Here is a 12,858-nt window from a genome sequence, read left to right as displayed (position 1 = left end):
AAATTAATTACTTGTAGCCGATTCTTCTTGTCATAATTTATTCAGCATTTTTAAGAAAGCCGAAATTAATCAAATGGAAATAACTGTAAGTTTTAATTTAATAATATGAATGCACCTACCTATATATTAATTTATAATGTAACTTGTGTAGGAATTTAAAGACTCACTATCTTGTAATCAAACGATTTTAAATACAAGTAAGACCCGTAGATATTTGCTAATTTAAAATAATTAATAATTTGATGTTTTGTATTAACAATGGTTGATTTAGGAATTAAAGTGTTTTTTGTCATACCGTTTACCTTTTTTTCAAATAATAGTGAAATGGATTTAGCTAGTTTCTTTACTTTAATCACTTAAGAGCTTTTAATTCTATGAATTGCTAGCTATTTAAAAGTTACATTAGTCGTAATAAGTAATTTCAATTAGAATTATAAAAAGGAAGGAAAAAATATTTACATAAGTTTGCTTAGGTTACCTACATTAAATGTAGGTATATTTATATATATATATCCGCAGGGGTACTCTGAATAGAGTAACGGGCCTTTAAATTGTATACAGTCAATAGACTACATATTGTCGTCACTTGTCACTAGCAAACTGTTTTTATCGCTGATAAACATTATAATGTACAATAATTATTATTGCACATACATATTTGGAGAATTTTATATGGAAGCCTTAAAGATAATCGTGAATTGCGCCGGACAACAGTGCTAGCGGGTATTCCAAATTATATTGTTTACAAATGGATAATTTTTTAATACTGCATAATATAATATGACACAGTGCCAGTCAAAATAATATAATATACATTATTTTGAATTTACAATGAGTAAATATAATGTGTAACGATGAAAAGTACATATTTTTATTTATAAAGATGCCACCCTAAAATTTAAAAAAATTTGCTACCCTGTGGGGTCGTACAGGTCTCACGTGTCTTCCACCGACCCTGAATATAACTACGTACAAAAATAACAATGTATTAATATTTGAATTATATCAAATAGGTAAAAAAAAAAATATTTATTATAATAATAATAAATAAACACTGATGTAATTCAATTTATAAATTTAGAGTATTAATAATTTAAATGAATATTGATTGGAAAAAATGTATTTAAGTAATAGAAAAATATTATTTACACAACCTAGAATACTTAATTATTATAAGTTTTTAAAATTTAATGGATTAAATATAAAAAAATAAAATAGTAGCTATAAAAAACATGAATATATTTTATTTAAATATAAATACAGTTGTTATTTAAAAGAAAAACGACGTACCTGTATTTGTGGGAGTAATTAGGTTCTTATGTGTTTATTTCTCGTAAGTTCTTTTCACTCTGGATCGGCTGGATTGGATTTTGTAGCTTTTGTAAATTATTTAATGAACTTGGAATTGTGAAACAAAGATAAAAATGTTTGTCTAGTTATATCCTATAATAATTAGATTATTTAATAGATAATTTCACTCAAATTTTCGATATAAAAGATTAAAAACAAATCATTTTTGTTAGAAAAAAAAGTATATTATATAAAAATTTAACAAATCCTTGTTTCTTAACCGATCTGTTAAAATAATAACAGTTTTAAAAATTATAACTAGTCTTTTTAATTTTACTAGTTTTCATCTTCGGTATTGTATATCGGACAGGAAGGATATTGTATGTTCTTTACATATATACACACACCACCTAACGAACAATTTAACTGATATAATCAATAATGCCGAATTTGACCGATCATAATATCCACAAACATATGATTTTGAAGGGTTTTTGTCCTTATTTTAGTTTAATATTATTTATATAAGAGGTATACGGAGTTTCAAAACAATCTATTTTTATTTGAATAAGTCGTTTCTAATATAAGTTTAATGTTAGCGAAACACCGATACCGATGACGGGTTAAATTTATAATATATTTTACGTAATATAATTATTATTATTTTTTTGAACTATAAAATTAAAAAAAAGCCCATTATGTATCATATTCACAAACCAGTTCCTTGTCGTCTATGATTGTCACATTTGCCGAAAAATATTATTTGATTTGCTATTTATATAGAACCTTTTCTCCTTCACCTTATTTGTTGTATAGCCTAAATCTTTTCTAACCTTTTTCTTTAAAATCCTTAAATGATGCTAAATCTGCCACTGGTTGATATACTGTGCATTATATTATACTTTCAATTGTTAATAAAAAATAAAAAGAGGTATCCTGGGGTGTATATGCCTACCATGTAATAAAAGTCTCAATTCATTCCTAAATAATACAGCCAATAAATAAAATGTACTACAGTTTCTTACATTTTTATTATATTCCATGATAAAATAGTAATATCATTAATTAATTATTAGTGAAGTAATTTTAACAAAATGACCATTTTAAACTTAAACCAACAATTTTAAATAATTTTTTCAAAAAAATAATCTTAGAAAACATTGACATTATGAAATATATATAAATAGTTCAAAAAAATTGGAAATCTTCTGAAAAGTATACCCATTAAAGCAAACGGTGGTATAAGCAATCAATGAAAATTTATTCTGATCTCTAAAGTTATTTTTTAAGTTACGAAGAAAACTAAAATTTGATTTTGTCAAAAATCGGGAAGGATATTAAGAAATCCGTAAAATAATACGCTTAATGTACCATAAACTAGACAAGAAAGTATACACTGTACGGTTTGCATCAATAAATAAATTAATAGTATTTTATACGAATTTAAAACATTCAAATAATATACATTAAATTTCGTGAAATCGCAGATCCGTTAAAACATTTTATCGTGTAATAATATTAACGGAATTAAAACAGAACAAGATTGAACGATTGGATAATATCCAAGCGTAAATCAACTATCTCAACGAATGAACCGTGGTGCCGCAATGATCTTATCGTAGGTACGACATTTTATCGTAATCGTGTGAACAGCTTAATTTATAACCATGTTATTTATAATATCGTACGATAATATTTTAATACGATAAATAAATCGTACCATGAAATATCGGTCGTGTGTACCGGCTCTTATGTCTTTTTAATTTATTTAATATATCTGTACATATCTCTATTAAGAACATAATACTTTTTTGTAAACAATATATTTTATTCTTTGTTGAGGTGCGTACAAATGTTGGTTTTTTGCCGAGCAAACACGAAAACCAAAGCACACAATACATAAATAAATTATGTTTAACAGAATTGATTGGCCAATTTTATAAAAACGTACTTAGTAAATTAAAATACCATACCTATATTGTTGAACGAAAAAATTGTTTTACCATTGATCATCGTACCGTTCCTCATCTCGGTACATGTAGATTGCATATGGTTGTGTTAAGAGACACAGGGCTCAGGACGAAGACCCAGTTCAACCCTAGAGTACAGTGATTTATGAACTAAATACTACGCATAATAAAGTACCAGATGTTTAAAATATTTTCAAGATAGTGAATTACACTTACAAACAAGTGCTGTGAACACGACGGAGAGTATTCAAAATGTTTGAACAGCACTCTTAGGGACGGTTCAGACTTATTGCATTTTATACTAACGACTAACAGCGATGTACTAAATATAAATTGTATAATGAAAACTATTTAAAAATTATTTTATCATTTGATATGTTGAAGCTACTAACCAAATAAGAAAAGGACTATTTTGTATTGCATGTTTTGATAGATTTGTTTACCACAATTGAAACTAAATTTTTATAACTTAAGAGATATAGTTTTCATTTTAACATATTACATTGCCTAATCATGAATATTTACTATTCAGTACTTTTATAGTAATTTGTTAATTTTAATTTAAAACATTCAACAACTGAGATATTTATCTATTTTTTTAAAAGTAATTCACTGATAAATTAACATCTATACGAGGCAGCGATAAAATAAATTTCATTGTCTAATCATGCTATTATCTAATCTTATTAAATTATATAGATAATGTATATTATATATTCATATTATGAATAAATTAATTAGTTAATAGGGATCAATATTAAATATTGTAATAAAGAAAAAAATGATACAAATAAATGCTCACAAATCAAAAAATTACTAAAAAGTAATAAAATTAAGCAAAATCCACTTTTATTATTAATTCATCACAAGTATAATTTAGAAAAAAAAATATCTTACAATAAATGAACTCATATTAAAATATCCTGATTGTATATTCAAGTTTATAGATTGTGTGAAATTATCAGTGTGATTTATGTTATACAGTTTTACCTTGGCTTATTGATAAATACCTAGATTTGAAAATATTTACTGCCAACTAGTTACAAATTGATTCAAAATCAACACAATTATAATTGCTTCTGGTAAAAAAAATAAAAAATGATAAAAATAGGATAGGAATAAGAACAAAAACTTAAGGTTAAAAAAAATATATAAAGAATATTAACTATTTTAATGTATTACCAATTAAATAAAATTAATTGTTTATCCAGAATTACCATATAAAAATGCATCACATTAATTAAGTAGACCATATTTAATATTAATTATTGTTCCAAATGTTTAATTTAAGTATGATTTTTAACTGGAAAAGCAAATTAACTCAGTTGTCCACAATTGGCAATGGCAATCTTCTTGTTTGTCTTACCACTCTGAGTACCATAGGATTCAATCTTTTTGACAACGTCCATGCCATCAACAATATTGCCAAATACTACGTGTTTAGTATCCAACCACGATGTCTTTACAGTTGTGATGAAAAATTGACTTCCATTAGTATTGGCACCAGCATTGGCCATAGAAAGGACACCTAGAACATTAAGAATTGAACATTATTTATCATAGTTATTAATATTGTAGTTTATTTTTATATACTATTTATTATTATTACACGGGTTGTTAGTTGAATCAATAATCATGAAATGGATGTAAACTTTCAATTTATAACTTATAAAATCATGATAAATATGATATTTAAACCAAAGGAGGAAAAAACATAAGTGTTTACAGTATTGGCCTTGAACATTAAATTAACTCAATTATATAAGATAAATTTATAAATATTAATATAAATAAATTTTTTGTTTTAAGAAATTTGTTAAATAAATCCCTACATGTTTATACATTAATATATATTAGCAACTTACCAGGTCCAGTATGCTTCAGTATAAAGTTTTCATCTTCGAATTTATTTCCGTATATAGATTTTCCTCCAGTGCCATTATGGTTCGTGAAATCACCACCTTGGCACATAAAGTTTGGAATAACACGGTGAAAAATGCTTCCCTTGTAACCGAAACCTTTTTCTCCAGTACACAGAGCACGGAAATTTTCAGCAGTTTTTGGTACAACGTCACTGCGCAGCTAAAAATTTAAAATTTAATTATAATTGATATATTTATAACTTAGTTAATATTAGTTATTATGGAATATCTAAAATGTAAAATAGATAATTAGTTAAAATACACAATTTATAGAGCAATAAATTTTAATTTAATAATAAATATTTAAAAAGGAAGTATATAATATATTAATATATTATTTATTATATATTATCTTTAAATTACATTGCTGCACAATTACAAGTGTAATACAAAATATAATTTGTTAAAACTCAATAAAGAATATTTAGATTTAAAAATCTTGTTAGCTAAGTTGATGGACAAAAATGATTTACATCGATTTAAAACTTAAATTTATTTTTCTTATTTTCAGACAAAAAAAAAAAAAAAATGAATGAACAAATAATACTTAGTTCTTTGTATAGTGTTTTAATTAGTAGAACATAAAGTTGTTTTGTCAAAATAATAAATGCAATTTACTTTACAAATGCAATATTTTAGTTAAATATGAATAATTCATAATTTTCTATTAGGAGGAAATTGAAGAACGATTATTTTTTAAATTTGGATGAATTTATATAATTAATTTATGAATAATTAATAAGATACATAGATTTTGGATCTTATGCTGTGAATGTTAAACTACTATTAACTAGCAAGTAAATGTAATATACAAGAAAAACAATATTACTAACATTAATGCAGTACACCAATAATTGACATGTAATTATTGAAACACATTGACAAACGATGTGATAGTATTAAAAGTTAGGGGAAATTGTTAATGTACTAATTTTACAAAAAAAAAAAAAAAAAGAGGTCACAACAAAGAAAATGAAGTAAAACAATTTACATAAGAGATAACTTTCATAAAAACAATTTTAAACCAGAACATAGTTGATTTCATTGTAGCAAAAATGTGGCTTGATACTAATAGGTCCTAACTGATAGCCCAAACCTCTCTGACATGTTTTCAATTCGGATAAGACTACTTTATTTTTCATTAGAGCTTAATAGTAACTAGTACTAATAATACATATTATACAATGTATATTATACATACATAGTAGTATAATGTACATAATAATAAATTGTCTGTAACAAACAAGCGGTTAATTGAAATATATCATGATGGTTCAAGAGCATTTTTAATAAACACCTACAACTGCAGCATAATAACATAAATTTCATTGTAAAGATTGTGGGCGGTAAAGGTAATATAACTTAAGTCTCATAAAATATTTACCCAAATCTAAATCATTAACATTCTTAATAAAAATTAAATAGGTACTAGTAAGTAAATGCATTTTTAATATTTCGAAATCATCTAATAAATTAATTAAATAATATAATTTTTGATCCAACTTATTGCAACAATGACTAATAATTAAATAATTTTAGTAAAAAAAAATAAAATTTTGACCACATGCTATAATAATCTACTCAAGATAACTAAGAGTCTTAAGCCATTTAACACAACAGATGAAATTGAAAAATTAAAAATAACCTATGAATAGAAGTTCTGTAAATAGCAATTGTTATTGCAACAGCAAATTTACTTTTTCAGTTATTTAAGAAGTTAATAATATTATCTACAGAAAACACGTAAAAATTTAAAAAACAAAAATCCAAAAACAGCAATTAATTTTTATTTAAAAAAATATTTTTTTTATATTAAGTAGAAAACGACATCATAATAAAATCAAGAAAACATAAAATGATGAAAAATGTTTAGAAAAAAATACTTGAAAAAGGAAAAAGATAGATAGGTGTATTAACAATTGCCAAGTGGTAATAATATTTATAATACAAAAGGTTAATGTAGATGGAAAACGATGTTCGAATTCGGTGTAATATGAGGCGCATAGGTGGTAAACAACAAATATTTAAAAAACGACCCACAATACAACTGATATGAAAAATCTAATTCCCATATGGTTTATCGAGATTTTTTGGACAATGAAAAATATTAATATTATAATTTAGACATTTAACGAGTACAAAACATAAAATAATTCAATGAAATTTCAGATCAACGACATGACCACGGATGATGAGTCCGGATACAGACGTAAACAATAAATAACGGGAGTCGAGGAAACGAGATCATATTTTCAAAACGGAGGGGCCGAGATTTACTCACCTCGATCGTGATGCGGCCCAACTGTTCGCCGTCGGCGGTCATGTCGAAGAAAACTCTTGGCAAGCTCATTTTGCCGGTCGGTGGTTTCGATTTAGTGGAATACGATAGAACGGAAGAGAATCCTCCGGCGAACGAGTGCTTAGAAGCGAAGCAGTGTTGGAATTGCCGGCAGGTGAACAAGCGAAACGTGGTAGACGCCATGTCAGAACCGATTTCGAGGTTATGTGGCAAAGGAACGCTACTACCGTCCAAAGACAATGGAAACGCGACGATGACTGTGCGACTCTGGGAACCGTTCAGCAATGCGCGTACGTCGATGTCGTAGTTGCTACACTGTACGGCGTTGAAACAAAGCGTTAGCAGTCGTTGGCGAGTTGAAGCGTCGCCGACCAGTCTGTACAACCTACGCGGCGGTCTCGACGGCGCGGTAATTACGAGTACCGTGGTAACCGGAGGCAGCGGGTTCACGGGTTGCCGGTCGGCACAAGGTACAGACTACTGATTTAGAACGAAGATTCAATTCTATTACGTGCCCCGCGTCCGTCGGGATTCCGATTTAAACGCCGACAGCGCGATCGCGTCCACGCCCACGATCAGCTGCAATACAGGTCGCCGCCGATGGAGGACGAAAGGTCATCGCGGTCGGCGTTCAACTTGTCGGTACGGATATGTCCGGCTTTTGCAATGTCGACCGATTTTAATATTATCGCGGCAGCCGAACGGGAGTCGTCATGTTACCTCGTTCTTTACGGTTCAGACGCATTTCGGATAATTTGTTGAGCGATCTTGGTGAAAATAATAAGCTATTATTTTAATCCTTGGTCGTAACTCATGCCCACGTTGCTGCCGACTGGACGTACCTCGACGATATCGAAATAACTGTACCACGGTTTACGATCGAAAGTGTACACGCAAACGTGTACTGAAATCAAATCTGATCTGTAGTTACTGAGCAAATGGATCAAAAGATTTAGTTTTACACTGCAAACTGCATCGCGTTTTATCGGTAGTCTAATGGGGATTAGAGCGTGCCACGAGACGTTTATTTAATTTTCATAAGCGTTTCGTACAAGGGCGTTTTTGTGTTGTGGTCATGAGGGGGGGGATGAAACTAATTTTTCTCCAATACAAAGTTAAAAATAATTTACAGTTCATTACAGGAGCTTACCCAAGAGAGGTTTCGGGTTTGAATTCCTTCATTGAAATTTCTATATACTCTATGGTTTAATAGTAGATAGTATATAGTGTATTTTAATTTACCATTATTTTCAATATACAAAATTTATAGATTTTAGAATATAATGTATAAAACATGTTAAATTTATACTGCTTTTTTTAATATTATTTATTATTGTTAATTAAATAATGTATTTTTTTATAACATTTTACTACCAAATAAAAATTGATTTCAAATTATAGTACCTACCAATTTAGTAAACCTTTGTGCAGATTGTGATGTGTGTATAATTATTGTGACTATTACTATAGTTATTAACAGTAATTTGTTGGTATTGAATTAAACTATAATTTTTTTTATAGTTATTTATTTTATCTATTTTTAACTATAATTATAAGTAGAGAAAAGATAAAATAAAAATGTTAGACCCCCCTAAAAAATTCCTGGGTACGCCCCTGGTTCATTACCTACAGCAGCTCATGTTCCTGTTGCTCATTTGAGTGAAGTTATCAGCTGACGAACTAATGAGACGGTAAAATTTATTTTCCAAACCCGAAATGAAGTCCCACTCCGCCCTGTAATCAAGTCTCCAATGGAAGGCTCATAATTAGACTAAAACAGTAGGTATTTTTAAAGAAATCTTTTATTTTATATTTACTTCAAAAAATAAAATAAAACAAATCTTTAGATGTATAAAGCCACTTAATATAACTAAACTTTTTGATTTTATGTCTCGGTAGTATGTACAAAATTGCATAATTTTAAGTCATATTTTATTTGCATAATTTTTTTATCATAACACATTTGTTATTATTTATATTTTGTTTAATTTCATACCTATGTATCTGTATACATAAAACAAATTTATTATTTTAACTCATATTCACATAGGCGTAACTTGGAAATTTATTAGGGGGGGGGGGGGCAAAAATATAATTACATATCTAACAAAAATGGTGTCCGAGGTTAAATGCCGCTTTACTACTTACCATATTATTATATAAAATTATTCATTTTCTAACATTGTGTTAGATAAGCGAAAATTTAAGATTTAAAAAAAAAATGTTATAGTAATAGCTATAACCAGTTATTTTGTACTTATTTTAAAACAAGGTATTTTAAATACCAGAAGGGGCACTGCCCCTCCTAATTTTTTCTAGGGAGATCAATTCCCCCCCCCCTCGTACCCCAGTTTACGCCTATGCATATTCATACATATATTAATTGTTTAAGATTGAAAATGAATTTTAACAATAGTTTGCTTGGTGATTGCAACTCATTTTCTGAGGTCAGTGTTCCATTTAGTCTTAAATGATAGTAGATTAAGCAATGAGTTCATAGACCTACAACCTGCAGTCACATCTAATAATCAAACACCATTGTCAGAAGATGACAAAAACAGTATCCGAAATTTGCTTAATAGTTGGAATTTGGCAAATTTATTTCAAACTTGTCTTAGTGAGTATAAATTAATTACATCAATAGCCTAAATCATATGCAGTGATTAAACAAAATAAATTCATGAATATTGACTGATTTTGAATTATTTTTTTTTTTTTGTATTTTGTGCTACATGTCTCAATTTAAATATTTATTCATACTTTTTTCTAAGAATAAAATTATACCTTCAACTAAAATATAAATGATGTGATTTAAATAGATAAATAGATGAATAGATAAAGATGAATATATGGACAAAGAAGCTTTTCTGTATATAAATAGTAGGCAAATTAAAAAACTACTGCAGAAGTATCCTCTTGGTATTCATATACAATTTGAGTATTATGTAAAACAGTAGCAAGACACCAAGTGGAATGATTCAAATTCAAATCCCCTTACGACTTCATTTACACCCCCCCCACCATCAAGTTCATTATTAGCAGGATTATCAGAACCATTACCAGAGTTTTCTCTTGATGAAATTTTAAAAAGAAGGTTAGTTCATTAGTTACTATGAATCAAATAAAAACAAATGAAGCATGTAGAAATCTCTTGGTTGATTTGATAATAGTCAATTTGTTTGAAAAACAACTTCCCAGGTCTACTGCCTTGGCTAATCAGATGTCAGATATAATATTTAGAACCTTTACTACAGAAATAAAAGTACATCGCATATATTAAATATTATAACATTTTTTTTGATAGGAAATATACTTTGAAAGAAGTGAATTGAAAATGTGTCCAAAAGTAAAACTTTATGCAAAGTACTTTAAAAAATAAAGAAGCTTAAAAAGTCATGGATTGATGTCTTCAAAAGTGTCATATGTGCAGGAAAATAGTAAGCCGCCCTCTAGGATTTCTGGAAACATAAATATGAAAATAAGTAACTATATTATGTTTTATATGCATTTAATTTAACTTAATTATTTAATTCCTGTTTTATTAGTAATTGAAGAAGATGCGGAAATTCTTAATGCCAATTTGAAACATGAAGAGTTAACTTAGCCAGATATTGAAATGATTTGGGCAAAAACTATTGGTTATCGTTTGAATCATCTTAAAACAATTAATTTTTCATATTCAGAAATCCATAAGACATGGCCTCAGTATATGCAACCATTAGGGTATAAACTTGTAAGTAAATTGATATTAATATTTTAAAAGAGTAAAAAAAAAAACATATTTTTATTAAGATTACAAACATAATAATGATATTATATAGTATGTAATAGTTACCTTCTTACCTAACTAAAAATATATTGTAGGAATCCTTTAATTTTTTTTTTATATACAAAAAATAGCTTTAATATTAAACTTTGGTTGGTATATGATTATTAGTAAAATGTATAAATTATACTAATTAATAGAACATACGAAATCTTAAAAAAAAATAATAATAATCAATTAAAAATAGGAAAATGGTTAAGTTTTAATTTGTAGTGACAGTGATAAAGTTTTGAAAATCTAATTTGCTGTAGTGTACTATGTTGTACCTACCTAATTAAATCATATTTTAATTTAATAATATATTTTTAAGATTGATATTGATTTCAAACGGATACATGAGAAGTATACTGATTTATTAAGTAGTCATGAAAAATCATATGTTAAGCTGGTACAAATAAAAGATGAGCATATAAAGGACCCTAGCTGTTGAAAAATATTAGAAAGCATGATGAATATGAATAATGCACCAGAAAATTAGTTTCGACTTTAATATTATAACGAGCTATTTTATATTTTACACAGTTGTTTTTTTTTTATATGTATAGTTAACCACTATATTATATTGTCTTAATTTTCTATGTTTATGTATACTTTTGTCACATTCAATTTAAAGTAAATATGATAATTATTGCATCTCAGAAAAGATAATTTTCTATCTTCTTGCTATCTTTTTTTGTTTTAAAAACAACCTATATAGGTAGACATGTTTCCATTATTATACAATCATAAACACAATATTTTTATGAACATTTTGATCTATAGAAAACAAATTTTGAATTTATTATGTATTTGCATTTAATGTATAGAATAGTGGAATTCTATGTATGCTGAAATTAACTAAACCATTTCATATTGCATCATCTTCTACTTAAACTTTAAATGCTTGAACAATACTATTCTAATACCTATATAATTATTAATTATTGGTAGAATATTTATTCTTCATCAATCACTATTTCCTGAAAAATGTTTTTGATTTTCCTTTGAATGTAAATAAGCTCATTTTAGACTTTTTAGTGTTTTTAGTTAAAAAATAATTATTTTTTCAGATTATAAAAACGCTTTGGTATTGTATGTTCTTCATGCTCTTTTTTTCCAACTTTAAGATTTAAGAACTTCACGGATTTAAATAGAAGAAAATATTTCACTAAATTTTCAATTAAAGATTCACTAAACAGTTTTATCGTAATGGCAAATACATCAATTGAAATCGAGAAAATATTAAATTGTATAATCTACTCGTCATATTTATTATATTTAGCATTTGTATTTGTAATTGCGCACCTGAAACACAACGTTGAGTAGTATAATAATTATAATATACAAAAGTATATGAAGAACCTAAAAAACCAAAAAAATACAGTATATGTTCTTCCCTTAAAGTTTGATTATAGGTCAGTTTACTCTAATATTAAAGCTAACTTCACTACATTTGAATCACTGAACGCATATTTGCTATGTTGTACGTCGGAGCATCCGAGTTGGGTCCCAAGTACTAGGGGCTAATCGCTGGTAGTGTACTAGTTGGGTCCCGGATTTTTATAGGTATTA

General features: G+C 27.3%; 1 protein-coding gene and 1 pseudogene across 1 annotated transcript; one reads left to right on the top strand and one right to left on the bottom strand.

Annotated features, from left to right (window-relative positions):
- Positions 1-4,455: 4,455 nt before the first annotated feature.
- LOC112688578 (peptidyl-prolyl cis-trans isomerase-like) lies at positions 4,456-7,768 on the bottom strand. Its single transcript, XM_025561845.1, has 3 exons — positions 7,464-7,768; positions 5,126-5,342; positions 4,456-4,788 (listed from the first exon to the last, which is right to left on the bottom strand). Exons 1-3 carry the CDS (start codon positions 7,662-7,664, stop codon positions 4,577-4,579), a joined length of 630 nt encoding a protein of 209 aa, XP_025417630.1. The 5' UTR covers positions 7,665-7,768; the 3' UTR covers positions 4,456-4,576.
- LOC112688599 lies at positions 7,663-11,785 on the top strand (annotated as a pseudogene).
- The last annotated feature ends 1,073 nt before the right edge of the window (positions 11,786-12,858 follow it).

Source organism: Sipha flava, unplaced genomic scaffold (genome assembly GCF_003268045.1).
Source record: "Sipha flava isolate LNK unplaced genomic scaffold, YSA_version1 39_pilon_pilon, whole genome shotgun sequence".
Lineage (NCBI taxonomy): Eukaryota > Metazoa > Arthropoda > Insecta > Hemiptera > Aphididae > Sipha > Sipha flava.
This window is presented reverse-complemented; position numbering and strand designations above follow the sequence as displayed.

Coding starts and splice junctions, on each gene's coding strand:
- LOC112688578 (XM_025561845.1), bottom strand. CDS start 7,664: ATGGCGTCTACCACGTTTCGCTTGTTCACCTGCCGGCAATTCCAACAC. Junction 5,343..7,463: donor TGGGCCGCATCACGATCGAG/GTGAGTAAATCT, acceptor TTAAATTTTTAG/CTGCGCAGTGACGTTGTACC. Junction 4,789..5,125: donor ACTGAAGCATACTGGACCTG/GTAAGTTGCTAA, acceptor TTAATGTTCTAG/GTGTCCTTTCTATGGCCAAT.